The sequence below is a fragment of the Diachasma alloeum genome, unplaced genomic scaffold (assembly GCF_001412515.2).
Source record: "Diachasma alloeum isolate Michigan unplaced genomic scaffold, Dall2.0 Dall_scaffold_00840, whole genome shotgun sequence".
NCBI classification, from domain to species: domain Eukaryota; kingdom Metazoa; phylum Arthropoda; class Insecta; order Hymenoptera; family Braconidae; genus Diachasma; species Diachasma alloeum.
The window spans coordinates 371,548-396,288 of NW_021680964.1; the positions used below are offsets into that span (position 1 = coordinate 371,548).

The 24,741-nt window shown below is 35.9% G+C and overlaps 2 protein-coding genes across 3 annotated transcripts; one reads left to right on the forward strand and one right to left on the reverse strand.

Annotated features, from left to right (window-relative positions):
• The first annotated feature begins 728 nt into the window (after positions 1 to 728).
• LOC107044898 (TATA box-binding protein-like protein 1) lies at positions 729 to 14,936 on the forward strand. Of its 2 annotated transcripts, none has more exons than XM_015266965.1 (5): positions 729 to 870; positions 8,479 to 8,778; positions 10,063 to 10,313; positions 11,926 to 12,023; positions 13,196 to 14,936. In XM_015266965.1, the coding sequence occupies exons 2-5, from the start codon at positions 8,488 to 8,490 to the stop codon at positions 13,420 to 13,422; spliced, it is 867 nt and encodes a 288-aa protein (XP_015122451.1). In that variant the 5' UTR covers positions 729 to 870; positions 8,479 to 8,487; the 3' UTR covers positions 13,423 to 14,936. The 2 variants fall into 2 exon arrangements, with proteins under 2 accessions (XP_015122451.1, XP_015122452.1); XM_015266966.1 differs by having other exon boundaries at positions 11,926 to 12,020.
• A 3,369-nt stretch (positions 14,937 to 18,305) lies between these two features.
• On the reverse strand, positions 18,306 to 24,531 carry LOC107044905 (centromere protein I). Its single transcript, XM_015266977.1, has 4 exons — positions 24,286 to 24,531; positions 22,842 to 23,300; positions 20,364 to 21,010; positions 18,306 to 19,592 (listed from the first exon to the last, which is right to left on the reverse strand). The coding sequence occupies exons 2-4, from the start codon at positions 23,262 to 23,264 to the stop codon at positions 18,686 to 18,688; spliced, it is 1,977 nt and encodes a 658-aa protein (XP_015122463.1). The 5' UTR covers positions 23,265 to 23,300; positions 24,286 to 24,531; the 3' UTR covers positions 18,306 to 18,685.
• Between the last annotated feature and the right edge of the window lie 210 nt (positions 24,532 to 24,741).

Consider the following 24,741-nt stretch of genomic DNA (forward strand, 5'->3'; position numbering starts at 1 on the left):
TTATGTCACGAAGCCTGAAACCGGCTGAATTAGACACGAGACGCGAAGCGTCGAGTGTATAATCCAGCCGGTTTCAGGCATGAGTGGCATAAAACACTTTTCCGCACTCGTAACGAAATATACTAATTTCGTAACGAGTGCAAAATAGTATATTTCGTAACGAGTGCAAAAAAGTCTTTTTTGGCGAGTGGGATTATATCACGAGCCTTCGGCCTTCGGCCCGTGATATAATCCCACGAGCTAAAAAACATTTTTTCACGAGTTACGAACAATATTTTTCATCACAATGTGGCGGAAATTGGACTTTTAGGCACGCGGAGCGTGCCGAAAAGTTCACTTTTCGTCACAGCATGATGAAAAATAATTTTTAACCAGAGATTCTCCCTAATATTGCCTGAATTTTGAATCCGAATGGGAGAAATTTTTTTGTTCAGCGATTGGTTTTCTGCAGGAAAACAATAGAAACCCCTCCGCCTCACCTACATTTCCTCCTCGGCCGATTATCCTTAAATTCAAACGACGAAAACCCGCCAGATTTAACCGGTCGCTTCCCCACCCCCTGAAGATAAAAAAGCTCTCTCTCCTGCCAACGAAGCTCCCAACCCCCCAGCGCCCCCAGCATCCCAAAATCCCGTCAATTTGTTCATCGACTCGCCCATCTGCAAACCCCACACTCACCTCATACTCCTCGTCGCAATAATTCTCGGTCTATAGTGGCCGTCGGATGGTCGACGGTAGGCGGTAGTCTAGCGAACATGGCTGAGAACAATGGCAAATCGTTGTGACTAGCTGCGCCGTCTCGCTTTAAAAAAATTGTCAACAAATCCCGAATAATCAAATCACAAAGCCCAGAGGACCGCTCAACACACCGTAAGTACTCTCAACAATCAAATCATCGTTATTTCAACGGTTACCATTATTCAACAACAATTTATCAATCGTCGTGCTCTTGGGGGCCCTAGGAGTACTAAAACGGATGATAGACGAACGATTTTTCGTGTGAATATACCTCGAACACTGTCAACCCCTCAATCACTCGGTGATTCTTTCGTCTGTGCGACATGCACGATTCATCTCGCGATTAGTCATTGCTGGCAGCTTCCTTCCGTTGTGGGTCGTGAGAGAATTTCTTTTTTTACTTTTTTTCTGGAGCTTTTGCGTGAGAATAATGCATCGGCTTCCGCTTCATCTCTGGCACTTCACTTCGGAACGTCTCCGCGGTATTTCGTGGAGAACATTTTTTTTGTCATTCGGGTTGCGGTTTTTTAGGGCGAGGGGGGGGCCGATTTTTTTGGGGGAGGGTTGGGGGTGCGGAGAATTAGGGGGTGATTGGGGTTATGGGGTTAGTCGGGGTGGGGGTGGTAGGGAATTTGGAGAAGTTTTTAGTGAGTTTATTCTGTGAAGATGTCCCGAGCGTTTTTTGTAAAAGTACTCGTTATGAGATGGTTTGGCGATTAGGGGATTATTGAGGACATGAGTGGTTTTATCGAATAATGTCAGAGGAACTTTTTTGTGGAGAATTTTCTTGGCTACAGATAAAGTTTTATGAGATTTTTTGATTGAGTGGACGGTTTGGGAGATAATTTGATGGGTAGGGAGTAATTATTACTGTTGGTTTTTAGGAGAGGAAGATGAAGGATTTTTTACTTTTCTGGAAATGGTAGAAAATTTTGGGAGGGGTGGGTTCGGGAGAAAATTAAGAGAAGTTTTTAGTGAGGAGTTTATTCTGTAGAGAAAGTGTCTCGATTTTTTGGTGGAATTACTCGTCATGGGAATGTTTTAATGATTAGTGAGGGCTAAGACGATTTAAGTGGAGAGTGAAATTTTTTGGTAATTAGGAGATTTTCAGGATATTAGTGGTTTTATCGAATAATGTCAGAGGAACTTTTTTGTGGAGAATTTTCTTGGCTACAGATAAAGTTTTATGAGATTTTTTGATTGAGTGGACGGTTTGGGAGATAATTTGATGGGTAGGGAGTAATTATTACTGTTGGTTTTTAGGAGAGGAAGATGAAGGATTTTTTACTTTTCTGGAAATGGTAGAAAATTTTGGGAGGGGTGGGTTCGGGAGAAAATTAAGAGAAGTTTTTAGTGAGGAGTTTATTCTGTAGAGAAAGTGTCTCGATTTTTTGGTGGAATTACTCGTCATGGGAATGTTTTAATGATTAGTGAGGGGTAAGACGATTTAAGTGGAGAGTGAAATTTTTTGGTAATTAGGAGATTTTCAGGATATTAGGGGTTTTATCGAATAATGTCAGAGAAACTTTTTTGTGGAGAATTTTCTTGGCTACAGATAAAGTTTTATGAGATTTTTTGATTGAGTGGACGGTTTGGGAGATAATTTGATGGGTAGGGAGTAATTATTACTGTTGGTTTTTAGGAGAGGAAGATGAAGGATTTTTTACTTTTCTGGAAATGGTAGAAAATTTTGGGAGGGGTGGGTTCGGGAGAAAATTAAGAGAAGTTTTTAGTGAGGAGTTTATTCTGTAGAGAAAGTGTCTCGATTTTTTGGTGGAATTACTCGTCATGGGAATGTTTTAATGATTAGTGAGGGCTAAGACGATTTAAGTGGAGAGTGAAATTTTTTGGTAATTAGGAGATTTTCAGGATATTAGTGGTTTTATCGAATAATGTCAGAGGAACTTTTTTGTGGAGAATTTTCTTGGCTACAGATAAAGTTTTATGAGATTTTTTGATTGAGTGGACGGTTTGGGAGATAATTTGATGGGTAGGGAGTAATTATTACTGTTGGTTTTTAGGAGAGGAAGATGAAGGATTTTTTACTTTTCTGGAAATGGTAGAAAATTTTGGGAGGGGTGGGTTCGGGAGAAAATTAAGAGAAGTTTTTAGTGAGGAGTTTATTCTGTAGAGAAAGTGTCTCGATTTTTTGGTGGAATTACTCGTCATGGGAATGTTTTAATGATTAGTGAGGGCTAAGACGATTTAAGTGGAGAGTGAAATTTTTTGGTAATTAGGAGATTTTCAGGATATTAGTGGTTTTATCGAATAATGTCAGAGGAACTTTTTTGTGGAGAATTTTCTTGGCTACAGATAAAGTTTTTTGAGATTTTTTGAGTAAACTGACGGTTTGGGAGATAATTTGATGAGTAGGGAGCAGGGAAGTGAATTTTTTCAGACGAGGTGGACTCATCATCATCTCTTGAGTTTCAGTATCTCTTAAAAAAAGTCCTCAACATGAACAAAAATTTTACTCTGCCGATGTTGATTTACTGACAACCAGAAGAACTGCATTTCATCCCCTTTTTGTGCATTGGAATTTTAGTAGTACACTGAGAGAAAAACGACAAAGTTCTAAAACAAGTCTTACTTGTGCCAAGAAAATATATTTTTTTTAATTATTAAAAAAGGATTTTTTTGTGCCAAAGATGCAGAGAGTGCGCCGGATTGAAAAATTTTCGTCGCAAAAATACATTTAGTAGTTGAAAAAAAATTGCATTCTCTAGACGCAAGAAATGTCATTTCTAGCACGACTCCTTCGTTATTCGATACCCCTATACATATTTTGCTCCCGAAAAATCTTTGTTTTATGCGAAACAAGGGAATTTTTTCGTTTCGGCTGTCTAATAATCACAGACAACAAATGCACCCTTAAATGAAACAATAATAATGATATGATAGCAATCTTGTAACTTAGGGATAAAATATTTGTTGATAAATTTTCCTCTGAATGAGATATTTTCATCCTGAAAAGGCAGCGTCTGGTGTGAATTGTCCGCCTCTTGAGCCAAATATTTCGTTGCTGTCGAAAGCAGAACAATTATTCATGTTCGAGACTTTCAAATTCGAACCAAACAAATTATTTTTTGGCAATTTTCAACTAGCGATTTTGTTGACCCAAACAAGATTTGTTTGACGTGTTTTTCTCTCAGTGTATGGGATAAGAGAGATTCGGGCAAAATGGGACGTTTCGTGATCTTCTCTACTTGTCAGTATCTTCACTTTTAAATAAAGATCTTAACAATTGGAAAATTGAGGTATTAAATAAGATCTTTATACGTCCCATTGTGCCCGACCCTCCCCTACATCAGTGACAATAATGATTATTTTAGGTTTTGAGGAGGAGGAAAAGATAAAGGATTTTTTACTTCTCTGGAAAGAGGGGAAAAATTCTTGAAAGGGTTCATCAAGTTGCGTGGAATTAGGTAATTCCGAGGATGATTGAGGTTATGGGGTTATTTGGGGAGGGGGTGGGTTCGAGGAGATGAGGTAAATGGACTTTTTTAAATCGTCGATGCGAGGTATGAATAGATTCCGGCGCTGATTACTGTTACGATCACTCGGGAGGGACAGGTGGAAGAGCGGGAACGGGAGCAAATAAGGAGCAGGGTTTTAAAATAGCTCTACCCTTACGGTAAATTCAACGATTACTAAAAACTGCAAAACAATCGCAGAATACTCGATTAGATTCGGAATTCTAATTTTTTTCGCAATTTCATTATCGTTTTGGTTTTTCAAAGAAGAAATGTTTAAAAATCAGGATTTAACCCAGTGTCTTATGTGAAAATCAACATTTCCGTTGTAATCAAAGATTAAAATCTGAATTTTTTTTCATTAGATGTGAAAAAATCAAGAGTTTTTTTGACACATCATAAAAAATAATCCCCCGTTTTGCAAACAAGTTTTATTATTAATTTAGATAATACTGACTGGGTGTGAATTTTTCCAAATTTTTTCCGTGCAATTTAGTTGAAAAATTTTAAAACTCAAAATATCCCGAAGTACAGCGTTTAATGAAGAATTAGATCTGCGCGCGCGCTTATCTTTTTGTTGTGAAAATGAAGAAATCGAATTTATTAAACTTCATGTACTCATAAATGTTTTATAAATATTGATAATGACTTGAAGAGAATTAAGAGAATGAAGAGAATGAAGAGTGAAACATCAATGAATAATTTTTCATTTTCGATTAATCCTTTTTTCTTTTTTTTTACTTTTTAAAATAATCTGATTAAAATCTGTAAGTGTTGAACAATGAGGGGAGGGTTATGAATTAATTTCCCAGAAAACTGAAAAAATTTCTTGAATCTTCGGAAAATTCCAGTTTTCCAGATAACCGTCGCTCTTCAAAGATTTTCCTCGAATTATTTGGGAAACCGAAGAATTTCCATGAATTTTGTACAGTTTAGACTTTATGTATGAAGATCTAAGAAGCAAGAATTGCTCATTTGTGCGTATGATAAATATGAAAAAATTAAAATTTGGGAAGTGAAGAATAATTCGTGTGTTAAAAAAATTTAGAAATACTGTTTTTTTCTCATGATCAACAATTTGGCAATTTAGATACGTTTTTTGATATAAAGATAAACTTCACACATGAAAAAATGAAAAATATGACGCAGAAAAAATTTTGCCACTTGAAGAATTTGAAAATACCGGGAATTTTTTTCAGGGACTGCTTCACGTGACTTATTGACCAATCAAAATTGAGGATTAGCGGTCAGGCAGTTTCGAGATATTTCGATATAAAACAACTTCACGTTTCGTTCATCTTTAGTAAATAGGATAATACATTATGCGTATTATTATGATCAGCTTATTATTTCTTTTTTTTTTAATATGCACATTATATTTTATAATCCATATATATAATACTATTATATATTGTATATTATAAATAGTATATATAATATAGTATAGTATTATCGTAATCATTTATAAAAAATCTAATGATCAAAAACCAAACCAAAAGAAAAATCAAATTCGAATTAAGTCAATTCGATAGTGAAGTGGTAAACCGGTATAAGTCGATTTTGACTATTGCCCAGTTTTCAATGAATATCTCAAAATCCAAGGGAAATAGCAAAATTTTTGTCATAACGTTTTTTGTAGAGCAAATTGAGAGCTACAAAAAAGGAAATCATAACAATTTCGCTATTTCCCTTAGATTCCGAGATATTTATCGAAAACTGGCCAATAGTCAAAATCGACTTATACTGGTTTACCACACCGCTACTGAATTCTTTTTTGGCAATTTTCAACTAGCGATTTTGTTGGCCCAAACAAGACTTGTTTGACAATGTGTTGGTTTTTCACTCACTGTGCAATTATTAATTTTTATCTATGAAACTACTTTGTTGACTCCATCGGTGCATTGTTGGGTCAATGAAGTAGTTTCATAAATAAAAAATAATAATTGCAGGAGAAAACACAATTCTAAAAGTTCGTTTAGACACAGGGGTTCCGTTTCCCCTTGAGATAGCGGACTCTTAAGAGCACGTACCCCTTGCACGTGTTGAATTCTAAAATAGCCCTCGTGTCTATACACTGATAGAAAAGGTGGAACGATTTAGTTGCTGTTGAGGGGAGACTGCTATGAGGTTTAAGGATAATCGGGCGAGGAGGTGAGGCGGAGGGGTTTCTATTGTTTTCCTGCAGAAAACCAATCGCTGAACAAAAAAATTTTTCCCATTCGGATTCAAAATTCAGGCAATATTAGGGAGCATCTCCGGTTTAAAATTATTTTTGGAGCTAATCAAATTTATTTGTATCGGTTCCACGCATTGAATGGTTTTCAGATTGTTTTTTTTTTTAATAAATGAAAAAATATTAATCCATCCGAAAAAGTGGCAACATCGTCGGTAGTTTTTTGTTCACCAGGAGCTGGTACCACTGGCTCGAGGGAGCTCCAATCACAACGCTTCATCGCTCTCTCTCAAGAGACGTTTAAATTGACCGCGCTACCCCCACCCGATCGGTACTTGGGACGTTGCTGCTCGTTTGGGCTGCGTGCGCAGAAATTTCATTTTTCAGTACTTTTTTCGCTATTGTTAATAAACAATGCTCCTAGGCGACAATATTTTTCACTCAAAAAATCATTGATCACATGTTCTAAATGTGTCTAAAGTTTCATGACTTTGGCTGCATTTTTTCCGTGGATTTTGCCGTTTTTTTGGTGATTTCCATAAGATCACGGGTTAAATGACCACTTTTTCAAAAATTCGTAATAAATTAACCATGCTCCCCAGCAGTCTGAAACTTTGCACACGCCTTTTCCATCATTTAAAGAATACATTTAAAAAAAATGGCTGATTTTTTCCAATCCTCCCAGCTGGCCCGATTATCCTTAAAATGCGTCTCGAGTTGGTAAACCTGTCGATTGTTTTCTCTCTCTCTCAGTTCCATGGTCCAACCCATGCCGTTCCCACGATGCTCACTGACATTCGAATCACGCGTCTGCGCGTGAGGGCGTAATTGCTCCGAAACTCATAATTTTCCGAATCATTTGTTCAAATAACTTTCTTACGAAATCTTAAAGTTATACGTGTTTTCAAGAAAGATTTATTTAATTTATCACTCACTAGTTTTTTTTCAATAGCTCATTATTTTTTTGGCTGCCACGGAAATTTCCCTAATTGAGAGTGGGGTAACCTCGGAGGTTACAGCTGGAAGGGTTACATAAACATCCACATTTCATTTTTTTTTCTTGAGACTAACATCAGAAAAAAAAAATGCGCAAGAATTCTTAATGACACTCAGAATTTTCTCTCGCGAATTTTCCTATTTTTTTTCATTATCTTGACTTTTCAGGAGAAAACTTGAGTGGTCGCGCTTTTCTAGCATTCACTCGCTCTGCAGTGACGGCCTTTAGGTTGCGTATAATTGGCGGGGATTCCCTCACGATGCGCCCACTTAAGGGTTAACCCTTAAGTGATCACACAATAAGGGAATCCCCGCTGTTATTCGATTTTTTCTTTTCACACAAAAACTTCGTGAGTGAAAAATTCATAAAAATTTGTACTCCAACTTTGAAATACATTGAATACATTACCATTTTGGTAGCTCAGACTTATGCCAATGAATTATTAAAACCTTTTAAAAATTGTAATCGCTGAAAATCCGCGTTTTTAACCTCAAAATTTCAAAGTTTTGCACCTCATGAGATCGAGGTCATGGTTTATATTGTAACTGTTCCTCCTTTATATCCCTATTTCCTATTAATTAAGGGTTCAAAATTAATTAATAGGAAATGGTCCTATTAATCGAAGGTTCAAAATTACTCGAACGCGAAATGGATTCTTTTTTCAATTTTTTAAAAATGGAATCATACATCGGATTTTCCCGATTTTTTTTAATAACTCGAGTTCTATCCATCCGATTTTGATTTATTAAGCGTCAAAATTTTTCATTTTTTACTGCCTATAAGAATATTTGTAGTAAAATTCTTTTCCGATTTTTAGATCCTCACAATAACGAATTTTCGAGAAAAAAAAAAGTTGAAAAAGTCGAATTTTGCAAATTATGTCACTTTTGATTTGTTTAATTTTTTTCAGTAATTCTTATAATCAAAACAAGTATTTTGAGCCGTGATACAAGTTGGGGATCCTCTTGGATCGATTTTCTTTTCAATTTTTTCTTTTCGGAATTCCGCAAATTTGGTCAATTCATTCCCCAATTCTAACCAGAATTATCAAAAAAGAATAAACGAATGTTTATAATTATCAAATCATTGGGTTCCAGGTCGATAATATGATGGCAACTGCTGTTCAAGAGAATGGCATGAGACCTCTAACGAACGGTTCCTTCAATCACGTTGAGAAGGTGGAGCCTGTAGATAATTTGGAAAACGGTGAAACAATAAATGAGACTGAGACCCCCAACAACTCTCCACCAAGCATGCCTGTTGAGGAGAGCGATGCACCGAGGGAAATTGATATTGTCATACGTAATGTTGTCTGCAGCTTTAGTGTCCGGTGCCATCTGAATTTGAGAGAGATTGCACTGAGGGGTGCTAATGTGGAGTACAAGAGGGAGCATGGGGTAAGTCAAAATGTCAAATCAATATTGTCGAGTTTCACTGTTGATTGTCATGATTTTCCTCGATTTCTATGGACATCATGATAACACTTTAGTCATGTTACATTAAGGGGAGACTATTATGAGTCTTAAAAGTCGTGGGTTATTTGATTGGGACTTTTCATACGTTGAAGATCGATTATTATTTTTCTTATATTTTATCATCATTTCATTGTATTTTATTACACTGAGAGAAAAACGACAAAGTTCTCAAACAAGTCTTACTTGTGCCAAGAAAATAGTTTTTTGAAAATTATTAAGAGGATTTTTTTGTGCCAAATATGGAGAGAGTGCGCCGGAATGAAAAATTTTTGTCGCAAAAATAGATTTAGTAGATTAAAAAAAATAGCATTCTATGTGCACGCAAGAAAGGTCATTTCTAGCACGACTCCTTCGTTATTCGATACTCCCATACGTATTTAGCTCCCGAAAAATCTTTGTTTTATGCGAAACAAGGGATAGTAGTTTTTGATTTCGACTGTCTAATAATCACAGACAACAAATGAACCCTCAAATGAAACAATAATAATGATAATGATAGATAAAATATTTGTTGATAAATTTTCCTCTATATGAGATATTTTCATCCTGAAAAGGCACCGTCTGGTGTGAATTATCCGCCTCTTGAGCCAGATATTTCGTTGCTGTCGAAAGCAGAACGAATATTCATGTTTGAGCCTTTCAAATTCGAACCAAAGAGTTGATGAAATAATCGATGGAACAATTTTGCTAATTGCTTCGGCCAATTGAACAGTGGAAATAATACTATTCTATTCAATCATTCAGTGAAGTAAGAGTTGTCCATCTCTCCTCGAGCATTAATAATATGAGAACACAATGAAAGTGTTTCCTTAGATTTGATATTGAATTTAGTTTCAATTGAGTCTATTTCAGTCATCATTCATCATTTATTTCTAGCTTCATTTGTCTTCATCTCTGTCGAGCCCTGAAGTATATATCGTCATAATTGCTGACTATTTTTCAGATTTATTTCAGATTAATTTCAGATTAATTTGACAAAGTTTTTAATAATCTTTGAATTTACCGACTTTAATTTACGAAGAATCCGTCACATTCCATTTGTCATAATCAAACTGTTATCCCATCAGCGAGTGATTTTAGAAAAATAAATAAATAAAAGAAAAATGTCAGTTGCTCCGGAGATAATTCCACAAATACCGTAATGCATAAATTGTGGTTATCAAATAAATTCCCTCGAATGGAAAAAATTTATGTTTTTCATTTCAGATGATCACAATGAAACTTCGAAATCCCTCGACGACAGCTTCAATCTGGTCATCAGGAAAAATATCATGCACCGGAGCAGAGAGTGAGTCTGATGCCAAAAAAGCAGCAAGAAAAATAGCTAGGTGTCTAGCTAAACTAGGTTTCAATGTTAGATTCAGTAATTTTCGGGTAGTAAATGTACTTGGCACATGTCTCATGCCCTGGGACATCAGAATCAATCTCTTCTCGATGGCCCACAGAGAGCACGCAGAGTAAGTACTGCCTCCATTCCTCACCGATCACTGAATTTCCTAGTGCAAGTGGTAAAACCTAGCGCATTTATCTCAAGGACGTGGGGATTTAGAGTGTCTGAGAGAATGTCAAAAGACATTTTTTCCAAACGCACGAGTTACTGAGATAACTACAATCTAACAATTTGTGGAAAAAAAATTCTGAGGCACGTTTCACCACTTCAACTCTTACTTCTTCGGTTAAAAAATATGTCCACTGAGAAAAAGTTTTTTTGATAAGTACGTCTGCACTTGTATCAAGAAACTCTTGGCTCGAAAGTTGACGAGAGGAGAATATTTTATCCTGGAACAAGTGGACAATGGCTTTTATTGCTTATAAATTAGTAATTTACTTCCAAATGGGTTCTCTTTTTTGTCAACAAGATCTATGCGCGCGCTGATCTATTCATTTGTTGAAATGAAGAAATGGAATTCATTGAATTTAATTTTCTCATGAATACCTTATAAATATTGATAATGAATCAAAGAGAATTCGACTAATGATTGAAGTGAATAGCGAAGTAGAGTAAAAGAATCTATAAGGAATTTTTCATTTTCAATTAATTATCTTCAATTTTTTTAAATAATCGGTCTCCATAAAAGGACAGAATTTATTAATTTCACCGATGGTATATATACATGTGAAATATATATATATTATATATATATATATATATATATGACGTGAAAAAAAAAATTACTACTGAAGAATTTGAAATTATGTTACTGAAGAATTTGAAAATGCCACGTGTTTTTTTTTTTGTGAATAACTTCGTGTTTCTTTCATCTTTACTAAAAAAAAAATAGGATTCTTATTTTACTGTTCTTTCGTTCTATTTTTTCATGTCGTAGTACTATCATTAATTGAAATGTCATCAAAATTTTGCGTGTTCTTTCGTTCTGTCAAATAATTCTACATTGAGACCCTCTCAAGACTCGAATTCGTTTTCAGTCCGGGTTTAATCGAGGTTCAATCAAGGTTTAATCAGTGTATAGCCGGGATTTAATCAGGGTTTACTCAGGATTTAGCCAGAGTTTAAGCCAGGTTCTGTCAGAAGTTAGTCGGGAGCATGAATCAATATGAATAAGTATTCAACATAATAGACTAGTACCTGCGTTTAAATAGAGATTGAGATTTTGATATAAAAAGCTCATGACGGTATTGTGTGACTTGATAAGCAATGATGCTGTTCTTACCATTTATCAACTTGATTAAGAAGCCATTGAAATATACTTTTCAAGCCCTCATTTAATTGCTATTACTGATGATTCTTTCAGTAATCACGAAAAACCCGATTGTCTCTTTCAAATCGCATGAACGATGTGCTGTAACTCAACAATGAATTGTGCGACCCCCATCATATTCTGAAAGAATCAAGAGGATATTGTCATCAATTTTTTTAACCACAACCAATTCCATTTTGATGATAATTTTTTGAGTGATCGTTGAAAAATCGATTTTTGGAATTGTGTTAATTTTTTCGAATCTACAAGTAAAGACTTGAAAAATTATACAAGTAAAAACGTACTTCTCACAAAAATTTTCTTCCGAGTGTGCGCTGAAGTCAATTAATTACCGATTTTTGTCCGTTAGCTACGAGCCAGAGTTGCATCCTGGAGTGACGTATAAACTGACAGAGCCTAAAGCAACGTTAAAAATCTTCTCCACTGGCAATGTCACAATAACAGGTAGTTGTATCTTTATTTTGATCGAGAAATTTTCAGGTCTAGTTTCTGGGGAATAACTCGAAATCTAGAGATTATAGTTGAGTTTTCGTAAACTGAGAGAAAAACGACAAAGTTCTCAAACAAGTCTTACTTGTGCCAAGAAAATAGTTTTTCGAAAATTATCAAAAATTGATTTATTTGTGCCAAACAAGGGATAGTAGTTTTTCGTTTCGGCTGTCTAATAATCACAGACAACAAATGAACCCTTAAGGCCCGGGTGTACTATCTTTCAACGTTATCTCGATGTTTTTTTCATCTTTCGTCATCTGAAATTGTCAATTGAGTCCTGCATCATGCAGAAGTTTTGAAAAATTATGAACGAATAATCAAAAAAAAGTAGAAGAAATTCGCAATTTTTTCAAAGAGCATTTTTAATTTATATTCAGAATAAGTTGAATAACAAGAAATTGAAAAATGTATCTGATTTACGGTGACAAATGGCGGCCTGTCACCCAATATCATGCAGGGGGAAGACTGATTTCGTAAATATTTTCCCACACTGCACAGAGACATTTATTACGGAAAAGGCTCTTTGAAAAAAGTTGTAATATTTTGGAGAATTTTTTAATCACACTTTTATCACATAAAAATGGCAGATGACTACATACCACTGTTTTGAAAATTGAGATACCTAGCTGTCACTTCCCATGAGGAGTTAGTGTTTTGTTATCCACCATGGAAAATGACAGCTAATAGATAATTTGCCACAGCGAATCAGATATTTGTAATTTCCACTTTTTTCAACTCATTCTAAATCTCAATTAAAAACGCTCTTTGAAAAAGTTCAGAATTTTTTCTATTTTTTTTTATCATTCTATCATAATTTTTGGGAACTTCTACATGATGTACCACTCAATTGACAATTTTGGATTACGAAAGATAAAAAAAAAACAGATAACGTTCGAAAGATAATCAACCCGGGCCTTCAGTGCTAAATTCAACCAATTGATCAATTCAAAAATTGAAGAAAAAACTGTGGAAGATCATCATCGATAGTATTTTAAATATTCATCCCGCCTCAGAGGATTCCTCCGGCAATCAATAAAAATTCCTTTTCAAAAGTGGGAAATGTTTTTTTTTATTCTGCGATTTTCTACATTTTAATTTTCATGAAAACTGTTTGTATTTCTTTTCAGCGTCAAGTGTTGCTTTGGTAGCCAATGCAGTCGAGAAAATATTCCCTCTAGTCCAGGAATTTCGTAAGCCTCGTACACAGGAAGAACTCGCAGCGAGAAGACGCAGGGGGATTAAGCGCGCTCGCAGCACCTTCATAGAAGACAAAGACCCGATCGAGGAGTCCATCGCCACCGACATCGAGGAGGACGAGGAAATGGCCCTCGAGAGCGATGGAGACTGGGACTGAATCATTCGTCGAGTGAATTTTTCTCATTTTATTCATCGGTAAAATGGTCTTGAATGTACTGAAGTGTTCAATGGACAAAAACATGTTTTTTTCTCTTCAGTGAAGTGACGAAAATGGGCGAGGGAAATTTCATGAGAATGAAGAATTGAGGAATTGAATCGAGAAATAATTTTTTTTCCACTGGACATTGGTATTTCGACGATTCTCAATTTTTCTTTATCATTTGTTGATCATTATGTTGTGAAGTGGGTGATGAAAGAATATAGCTTCGATTTTTTTCGCTGAAATCCGGAGATGTTTCCACCGATGAAGGAGAGAAGAACATATTTGCAAAGAACATTGGAAAAATAATCGTAATTATTTAAACATTAAGTAAATTATCATCGACAGAGCATCGTTTATGTTCACAGTTTCATGCTAGCAATACGAAACCCCTTTATTATCGTTTATAGTAGCTATTCTTTCCTATTTTCGTTGGACGTAAGTCGGTGGAAATTGTGAAGTTGAAAAACAGAATGAGTTGATTTTTCATTTGTTTCTTCTGAATATCTCGACACGTTTGTGAATTATTTTCTTTTTTGAGAATTGTAACAGCCAAAAAAACATCTTCATAAAAATTTTCCCATTTTACTGGACTCAATGATTAAAATGTTTTCGCAGAAGTTTGATCTTTGAATCTGTGGGAGACGGAAAAATTTTTGTTGAGATATTTTTTGTGCTAAAATTTTAAGACCTACAAGGACATGTTTAGAAAAGCTGATGTAACTCATCCTGTTCCATAAAAAGTCACTTCTAAATTGATTTTTCAGTTGAATTTCACAAATTCTGAGGTGAAAAATTCACCATCAAAATTTCGGGGAGAGTTTGAAATTTAGATTTGGATTTTTCGCGAACACTTGTGCTGCTGGCATTCAATTTCCGCTTTTGTTTCGTATATTTTTCCTTTTTTACTTAATGTACTGTGCCAAAGATGGATGTTCAAAATTTGAGGTGAAGATTAGCAAACTTGTGGTGTTTTCTCATTCACTGAATGAAGAATAAGTTTATTTCATTTTTTTCTCATTGAATTTTGTTCATTTTTTGTTCGCTGATTCATGTCAATTCAATTCCATTCATTTTTACTTATTTTTGTTATTATTATTCTTGACGATAATTACAGTATTTCTTTAGGTAAATTAAATTTTATTATGATTTTTCATGACAATTATTACGACAGATCAGTGGTGGAGTGATTGAAACCGAATCGATATTTCATGGTTCGTCGTTTTCCCGAGAAAATGTGAAATTAACAAAGACGTAAACTTGGAGTTGTCATTTCACTGCTGAAATAATGATATTTTCGTTAAAAAATAGATGGAGTTGATGAAATGATGAGTAAAACAAGTTTGCTAATTGTATCGTTCAATTAAACAGCGGAAATGTTCCTAGTTTATTTAATAATTTAGTGAAGAAAGAGCGGTCCATCCCTGCTCGAGCATTTGTAATATTAGAACAAAATAAAAAGTGTTTCTTTAGATTTAGTATTAAATTTAGTTTCAATTGAATCTGTTTCAGTAATCATTGATCATTTATTTTCGACTCATTTTGTCGTTATCTCTGTCGAGCCCTGAAGTACGAATCATCATAGTTACTGGTTATTTTTCAGTTTAATTTTATCAGCGATCAATACGTAATCAAGTGGCAAAACGTAACGAGTGAAATTTTTCGTGAATTCGCAATTATCTCGGTAACGACTGGTTTTAGAGAAAATACACAGAAGACCATTTTTGTGGAGACAAAAATTTCCTACAAAATATGTCTCCTGACCTTTTGCCGTAAAACCACTCGTTAACGATGTAATTTAATATTTAATTAACAAGAGGTGAAAATTTTTGTTTTTTTTTACGTTTTATCATTTTATTACTGAAACGATCTCACGAGCACCGAATTAAATGGTTTCGATGGCATGATTATTCGTTCAAACAATTCAAGCACAAGTAACAAGAGAATTAACGTAATATTCCACGCGACAGGGTTTCATCCAGCTTCTTTCAATTTCGTAGGATTATAAAATTATCAAGTCTTATTATTTATTGTCATTCTCGTTAATTCTTATCAATCACATGGTAACACCACTTTAGTAATGCTACTTTAAGTTGTTTAAAGTTAATGATTAAAGTATAAGATCCCCTTGTATTTGTGAAAGTTATTTTTTTTTATTTTGAGAGGTGGAAATAACGGGGAATGATTGCTTTGGAATTTACCATGATGCTTCTAATGTTTATGATTACGAAAGTACTAATTCTTTATCGCTGAGACTTGAAGAACAAATTCATTAGTTGAGTAGATTGGCTAATCAATCATTTAATCATTGGAAGCAACGGTTTCTGGAGTGAAGTGGCTGATTGTGGAATATGTAAAATATAAAATTTGGTAATTACGTAATTATCTCGGTGATAAGGGAGTTTAGGAGAAAATATCTAGACTGTTTTTAAGAGAAAAACGAAGTTTCTGAAAAACAAAAGTCTTGACGTTTTCTCCTAAACCCACTTATTACCGAGGTAATCCCAATCTCAACGGGAATTCCACTCGTTACTCCACTTCACAACTGACTTGCCTCCATCTCTTCAAATTATCTCTCTCTCTTGTGCCATAGGGAACTGCATTTCATCATCAATTCATCGACAATTTCATTAATTCCTAATTAAGCTGAAGTCACTGCCTCTCAGCTCTTCTACAAAAAACTTTGTGAAATAATAAATAAAAAAGAGATTGTGAAAGCTAAAAATGGCACTTAATACCGGATCTCTCATGAATGAATTGAGGGAAGTAGTTGAAAACGAAACCGTAAAATTTAAACAATATCAAAAAATCAATAAAGACAATTAAATAGAGAAGATGATGATGCTTTCCTTGAGGATATCTGTTATGAACTACTGAATACTCGTGGTAGACTATATTTTATAACAAATTAATATTACGAATATGATATTTTTACCATGGGAAAAGTGTTGAAGTGTCTCCCAACGACGAAGAATAATGTAAAAATTTAATCAAAGAGCTGTCGTGTCTGCTCTCTTTGGCACAGTCGACAGTTGCACGAAGGAACATTGAGGCAAAATTAAGAATTACAAATAAAGGAAATGAGCAATCAAGTTGTGGTAATGTGACAAGTCAAACGGGACATTTTCGCTAAGGCCCGGGTGTTCTATCTTTCGAACGTGATCTCGATGTTTTTTTTCATCTTTCGTCGTCTGAAATTGTCAATTGAGTCCTGCATCATGCAGAAGTTTTGAAAAATTATGAATGAATAATCAAAAAAAAGTAGAAGAAATTCGCAATTTTTTCAAAGAGCATTTTTAATTTATATTCAGAATAAGTTGAATAACGAGAAATTGAAAAATTTGTCTGATTTACGGTGACAAATGGCGGCCTGTCACCCAATATCATGCAGGGGGAAGACTGATTTCGTAACTCTTTTCCCACACTGCACAGAGACATTTATTACGGAAAAGGCTCTTTGAAAAAATTTGTAATATTTTTGAGAATTATTTAATCACACTTTTATCACATAAAAATGGCTGATGACCTCATACCACTGTTTTGAAAATTGAGATACCTAGCTGTCACTTCCCATGAGGAGTTAGTGTTTTGTTATCCCCCATGGAAAATGACAGCTAATAGATAATTTGCCACAGCGAATCAGATATTTGTAATTTTCACTTTTTTCAACTCATTCTGAATCTCAATTAAAAACGCTCTTTGAAAAAGTTCAATTTTTTCTATTTTTTTAAATCATTTTATCATAATTTTTGGTAATTTCTACATGATGTACCACTCACTTGACAATTTTGGATTACGAAAGATAAAAAAAATCCAGACAACATTCGAAAGATTGTACACCCGGGCCTTACGCTGTTTTTTTCGTGAACTGGTGATTCTGGAGGAAAATGTCAATTCATAATTAACAAAGTGATATTGATTGGCTTATCATCCTTCATCACTTCAATTCAAGAATGTATCCTCCTGTACTTTCGTTCTTATCAAAACGTAGAAAGTCATGGTGGTGAAAAACTATTTAACATAAATAATAGATTACGAGGATTATCAGTTGTACGTTATGACATCGAAATACGTACAGGTCACTCTTAGGGTAATTAAATGTCCTAGAGGAATGATTAATCACGAGAAACGATGGAAATGAGTTTTGAAACCCCTGATAACGCAGGTGCATTCTGTCATTGAATTAAATGAGATAATTAGTAATGAAAAATTTCTTTTCGCGAATTTTGACGGAGAAGTTGAGAGTTTCTCCTTCGATTTCGACCCAAATTTGCTCATATTATCAACAAAAAATATCAAATTTAAATGATTGAGGTAATTAACTCATTTAATTTAATCTCAACGTAAATTTAAGGGAAAACAAAGAATTAGGTAATTGAAGGAATCATTAGAAATATAGTTCGAGTGACGCACACTGAAGTCCCGAGGGGATTAGAGGCACATGTGTATGTTCAACGCACGTATGCATCATCTGCCAGTGCCTAAAGGTTGATTCATCAGTGAATTTGTTGATTAATCAATAGAAATCCACTGATTGAAGTGTAAATCGTGAAGAATGAAAAAAAAAATTTGTTCATTCTTTGAGAAATGTCAAAAGACCTTTTTTGTGGGGGAAAAAATTTCCCAAAAAAATGCCAACGTTTTTCGACATTTTTCTCTAGAATCAACTGCTTTTCAAGTATTCGCGTTTCACTACTTCAAGGCAAAAACCATGGGAAGAGAAACGTAATGTATGTGTATGCAAGACTGCTGTGAGATGTAAATGAGGAAGATAATTACTTGAAGAAGATAAAAATGAAACTTTGTATGTAAATTGGAAGAAATAAACAGTTGAACTCTGATTATTATCAAATTATTTCGTTCATTTATTCACAGATCAAGAGAATTCACACATTTTTCCTCTCGATACGGAAATTTTAAGTTATTCATGTAAAAAAAAATGAAAATACAATTACTCTAATAGAGCTGTCTTTAAACCTTCAACATCTTAAAAATATTCTTAGAAAACTAATAATACCGAAACCCACTGATTCTCAATTTCAATCTGTTGAGAATTGAATTACCAAGCGAATATTGGGCGGAGGTAAAATGAGAAAGGAAATTTTTATTGGAGAATTTTCTGAGATGCAGAAAGAGGACTCGACATTTTCTTCGAAGCCATTAAAATCTCCACTTTTCCTCCACATGCTCTTCCCTCTCCCATCATTATCCCTCTTTCCCGTCACTCGAAAGGCTGATCAAACTGTTCGATAAACTCACTGATATTTGGAAAATACTGCTGAGCCATCACCAAGGCAGCCTCCTTACTCGAGATGTCCAGCCCAGTCTGCCCCAGTGTATAAATATAAGGAAGAAAAGCAATATGCCTCATGATGTCGTGTCTCCCATCAGCATCCTCAGGCAGCAGCTCCTCGATTCCCTCAGCCATCCCGCGGAAGAACCCCCCACGCCTCCCCGAGAAGACCCTCGAGTTCCACAGAGCGTTCCCCAGGTCGTTGCCATACCCCAAGAGCCTCTCCACCTCCTCTGCAAACTCTCCCCTGACCCCCATCCTCATGAGTTCCATGCAAGTTTCTCTGTACTTCAGCAGTAATCCACAGACTTTGGAGATCAGAGCACAACTTCTGCTGCAGAAGGTCCCATAAATCACGGCTGGAGGCGCCAGGATGAGGCCCGGAGTCTCGGAGGACTCTACGAGCATGTGGACCTCCTCGTAGAACCCTAGGGCTTCGTTGAGGATCAGAAGATCGTTGCAGGAGGCGTTCAACCCCCTGAGGATGAGGTTCTCGGCGATGGCGAGGGTGGGGGGGAGGAGATCTGTCAGTTCGCTCGTCGGTTTCTGCCCCAGGAAGGGCGAAGACTGGACCTCACCAATCCCGAAGTTCTGGTTGACGAAGATGTTGCGGAGGAACTTACGCAGGGAGCGAATTATCTGACATCTTTGGGGGAGGCTGGACTCGAGGAAGATCTCCTCGAGGTGGGGGGCGAGGTTCTCCTGCAGGTCTGTCACGCTGATCTGCGTGCACCACTCGAGGAGGCCGAGGAGGTGGGGGCGGTACTCGGCGGACTCGTAGGGGAGGTACTCCAGGAGGAAGCGGAGGACCACGGGATTCCCCTGCTGCATGTACCTGGGGGGCAGAGGATTCATCAGGTTTCGGCGGGGGAAAAGAAGTGATGACAATAGATACTTTGACGTTCTGAATGGGAAAATTGCATCTTTTTTTTTTCATTTTTCAATCACAGGTTTTGTCGATTCATGGGCGATCAATTGGAGAGAAACTGACGGACTCGATTTGAAAATTAGATTTTTGGACTTTCTGGATCATAGTTAGAGATGCGCAGGCGTCATGTGACCGGCCATCACAATTGGCCGAAAAACTGTGACGGTCATTTTGCCTCTATATAGATGAAACACTTTTTTGGTCATCTATTTTTTTTCTAATCAACTAGAACTCTGAAAATATCTCATGTAGAGGAAAATTTATCAACAAATATTTTATCCCCAAGTTACAAGATTGCTATCATATCATCATTATTGTGTCATTTAAGGGTTCATTTGCTGTCTGTGATTATTAGACAGCCGAAACGAAAAACTGCTATCCCTTGTTCCGCATAAAACAGAGATTTTTCGGGAGCGAATTACGTATGGGAGTATCAAATAACGAAGTAGTAGTGCTAGAAATGGCATTTCTTGCGTGTACAGAGAATTTTTTTCACCTACCAAATCTATTTCTGCGACAAAAATTTTTCATTCCGGCGCACTCTGCCTGTTTGGCCCAAAAAATCCTCTTTTGATAATTTTCAAAAAGCTATTCTCTTGGCACAAGTAAGACTTGAATTCCCCATAGGATTTTTTCATCCATGATAAACCCAGATGACCTTTGAAAAAAATTGCTCACCTGCAGAACTCGATCGTCATCTCCAGCAGTTGAGTCTTCTGAGCCTTCGAGAACCTGCTGCACTCCAGGATGAAAGCCCACCTCAGAGTGTTATAAAGATTATGCGAAAATCTGCTCTGGTACTCGAAGTTGGCGAAGGTCAGGAAGTGGTAGCCGGCAGTATTCGCCAGTAAAGAAGTGGCATTTGTTGGCAACTCCACACTAAAGTAGTACCTCCCCACATCGACGATATTGCTCAGATCGAAGATGGATTTTGTCGTTTTGTCCCGATATATGCTGGAGCCCATCTGGAAGTATCTGATGGAGGGGAGTAGTTGCTCTGTCGTCTTGCCCTTCGAGAGCTTCATCGGGTTCCAGTCGAAGTGCTCTTGGCCCTGGACGACGGTCTGGGAGCTCCTGCTCTTGGCGTCCTCGAAGCCTAGGCGAAAGACCTCGGGGATGGGCTTCCAGACACTTTCGAGGTTGAGAGAGGGGATCTTCTCTGGGACTAGCTCGGGCTTGTAGGACTTGAAGAGGGAGAGGAGGGCTGACAGGTGCTTCGGGGGCTTCGTGTACTTGTCCTGGAGGCGCAGCAGACGAGTCACCTGACGACGAGTCACGTCTTCTGGTTTTGTGAGGAGGTAGACGAGCTTTGCTGTCGGGGATTCCTGGGAATAAAGGGATCGGTATCAAGGGCATCTGTCATTAGTTTTGGGAATATTTGGGTTGACATTTGAAAATTGTACAGCAGGTCATTTTAATTTTCTGAGTGATTGTGGATTGGGTAATTGAAAATATGGGGTTGAAAATTGAGTATTGGATTATAATTGAAAATATGGGATTGTAAATTGACTGTTGGACTAATACCGTTTCACCATTTCGCTGCTGAATTGAATAATTGAACTGAAATTTCAGTGGAACTTAAATTTTTCAAGTCTCGAAGAAGAAGAATTACGACTTTTTAAATTATGAACATGCGAAGCATCCCGTTATTTCCCAATGACGAAATTCCTTGAAATTTCAGCAGGGGAGGGTGGGGTATAAAGAGATCGGTATCAAGGGCATCAATCATTAGTTTTGGGAATATTTGGGTTGACATTTGAAAATTGTACAGCAGGTCATTTTAATTTTCTGAGTGATTGTGAATTGGGTAATTGAAAATATGGGGTTGGAAATTGAGTATTGGATTATAATTGAAAATATGGGATCGTAAATTGACTGTTGGACTAATACCGTTTTACCATTTTGCTGCTGAATTGAATCATTGAACTGAAATTTAAGTGGAACTTAAAGTTTTCAAGTCTCGAAGAAGAAGAATAACGACTTTTTTAATCATGAACATGCGAACTCTGATTATTATCAAATTATTTCGTGCATTTATTTACAGAATTAAGGGAATTCACACATTTTTCCTCTCGATACGGAAATTTTAAGTTATTCATGTAGTAAAAATACAATTACTCTGACAGAGCTGTCTTTAAACCTTCAACATCTTAAAAATATTCTTAGAAAACGGGAAACCATCCCGTTATTTCCCAACGACGAAATTCCTTGAAATTTTAGCAGGGGAGGGTGGGGTAAAACGGACACTTGATATTTAAAGAAATATTTATAACTCAGAGACAGATTTATCAATTGAAATCAGTTTAGGCTCAACATAAAGGGAAAGAACTTTTGTTTTTATTGAACAATAAAAATAAACATTTCACTAACAATTTAACCTGTCATTAAACAAATAACTCGAGTTCTGTCCATCCGATTTTGATTTATTAAGCGTCAAAATTTTTCATTTTTTACTGCCTATAAAAATATTTTTAGTAAAAAATTTTTCTTCAGGGACTCATAATAAATTTTTGAAAAAATGTGGAAAAAGTTGAATTTTGCAAATTATCTCACATCTGATTTGTTCAATTTTTTTCAGTAATTCTTATAATTAAAATGAGTATTTTGAGCCATCATAGGAGTTAGGGATTGTCCTGGATCTATTTTATTTTCAATTTTTTTCTTTTCGAAATTCCGCAAATTTGGTCAAAACACCCGAAAATGGCGTTGATTGACTTTGATTATAGACAGCATGAAGTGAATTTGACTGTATAGCTATACATATTTCTTCGATACATGATCAAAGTCGTTTTGGGGTTTTTCGACCAAATTAGAGAATCTCGAGAAGAAAAAATTGAAAATAAAATAGATCCAAGACGATCCCCAACCGTATGGCGGCTCAAAATACTTGTTTTGATTATAAGAATTACTGAAAACAATGAACTAAATCAAAAGCGACATAATTTGCAAAATTCAACTTTTTCAACTTTTTTTTCTCCAAAAAATCGTTATTGTGAGCATCTAAAGATCGAAAAAAAAATTTTACGAAAATTTCGCCATCTTCCTTAGATTTGGAAATATTCCTCAAAAACTCAACTGGGAGATGAGTCGACTTATCTCCGTTTACGACTTCACTACTGAATTTCAAGAGGGCACCTCTCGCCAAAAATTTCTTACCAATCGCTCCTTCTTCAACATATTATGGAAGAAGCAGTCGTAGTACACGTTGATAGTCTGCCTGTCCACCAGCTGGTACTCCCAGAGTCCCGTCAACCACTGAAGGACAGTACTGGCGACAGTAATTGGAAGATCATTCCACTTGTGGAGCCAGAAATTTATCACACTCTCCACGATCTTCTCAGGGATCTTCTTCCTGGGGATGAGGCAGTGGATGAGGGGCACGCAGAGCCCAGCTCGCAAATCGGTGCTCGCTATCACGTCCACGATGGACTCAATGTCTTCAGTCTCGAGGCCTCTCGTCGCTGCCTCATCCTTGAGAATTGTTATCGCCTCCTCCGTTCCAACGGCTCTCTTTCCCTTCGTGGTTTTCAATTCCTTCAGCCTCCTGAGGGCTCCAGCCTTTCTGTCGTCGTTCGACATTCTTGCGGAAATCCTCCTCTATTTTCTGAGGAGATTCTTGGGAGGAGAACAATTGGTTTGGGGTTTTCATTACATTTTTTATTCTAAAAGTTGGTTTGGATTTTTCTATTAGGGGAGGGGGCGGCAATATGGACATATGGGGTAAAATGGACTTGGAAAATTTCCAAAAAAGTTTTTTTTTCAAAATTAAAATTATGGAAAATTGTTTTATTGGGCAATATGGACATATGGGGTAAAATGGGCTTAAAAAATTTGGAAAAAAAAATTTTTTGTTTAAAATTTAAAATTTTGGAAAATTGTTTCATTGGGCAATATTGACATATGGGGTAAAATGGGCTTAGAAAATTTGGAAACAAATTTTTTTTTCAAATTTAAAATTTTGGAAAATTGTTTCATTGGGCAATATTGACATATGGGGTAAAATGGGCTTAGAAAATTTGGAAACAAATTTTTTTTTCAAATTTAAAATTTTGGAAAATTGTTTCATTGGGCAATATCGACATATAGGGTAAAATGGACTTGGAAAATTTGCAAAAAAAAATTTTGTTTTTAAATTAAAATTTTGGAAAATCGTTTCATTAGGAAATATGGACATATGGGGTAAAATGGGCTTTAAAAATTTGGAAAAAAAATTTTTTGTTTCAAATTTAAAATTTTGGAAAATTGTTTCATTGGGCAATATCGACATATGGGGTAAAATGGGCTTAGAAAATTTGGAAATTTTTTTTTTTTTCAAATTTAAAATTTTGGAAAATCGTTTCATTGGGCAATATCGACATATGGGGTAAAATGGGCTTAGAAAATTTGGAAATTTTTTTTTTTTTCAAATTTAAAATTTTGGAAAATTGTTTCATGGGGCAATATGGATGCTTTAACTTACAACTCCTACGACGCCGTCTTATGACAATGTGTTAGTTTTTTACAAACGGAACAGTAGATTTGATCCAATTCAACTTATTATTTAACTCTAATGTCCACATAGCCCCCCTCACCCCTATATTTTTGATGTTGTGAAATTTACCTCGGGTTTTTCCATTTGAATTCCGATTTTTTGGGAAAATTTTGAGGTTCTTAAGGGATTTTGGGTCGTTCCGGAGATTTTGATGGTATTGGAGATGTTCAATCTGCGGGGAAACCACTGAATTTTCGTTGCAGTAGTCATTCGTGCACTTATTCTTAGGTTTCAACACTTTTCGATGCTTTGTTCGTGGCTTTTTCTACGGTTTTCTGGTTTTTGTTTGAGAGTTTCCGAGTTCAACTGTCAAAACTTCTGAAGTTATGATTATTGTTATGATTCTGAGAGGTTTCCCGCCAATTTTGGGACTGGTGCTGCCACGGTAGTGAGAGAGAGAACTAAAGTGTTTCGAATAAGAATAGATTTTTTCGGTTGTTGTTGATTATGTCGAGAATGGAGGGTTCTAAGGGAAAATGTCAAAGAACATTTTCTGTGGTGAATTCAATTTTCTACAGAAAATAT

Excerpts from the sequence above, each read along its gene's own strand:
- LOC107044898 (XM_015266965.1), top strand. The coding sequence starts at position 8,488 with ATGATGGCAACTGCTGTTCAAGAGAATGGCATGAGACCTCTAACGAAC. Across the intron at positions 10,314-11,925 it reads GCCCACAGAGAGCACGCAGA|CTACGAGCCAGAGTTGCATC; the intron begins GTAAGTACTGCC and ends TTTGTCCGTTAG. Across the intron at positions 12,024-13,195 it reads CAATGTCACAATAACAGGTA|CGTCAAGTGTTGCTTTGGTA; the intron begins GTTGTATCTTTA and ends ATTTCTTTTCAG.
- LOC107044905 (XM_015266977.1), bottom strand. The coding sequence starts at position 23,264 with ATGTCGAACGACGACAGAAAGGCTGGAGCCCTCAGGAGGCTGAAGGAA. Across the intron at positions 21,011-22,841 it reads TGTTGAAGAAGGAGCGATTG|GAATCCCCGACAGCAAAGCT; the intron begins GTAAGAAATTTT and ends CTTTATTCCCAG. Across the intron at positions 19,593-20,363 it reads ATGACGATCGAGTTCTGCAG|GTACATGCAGCAGGGGAATC; the intron begins GTGAGCAATTTT and ends TCTGCCCCCCAG.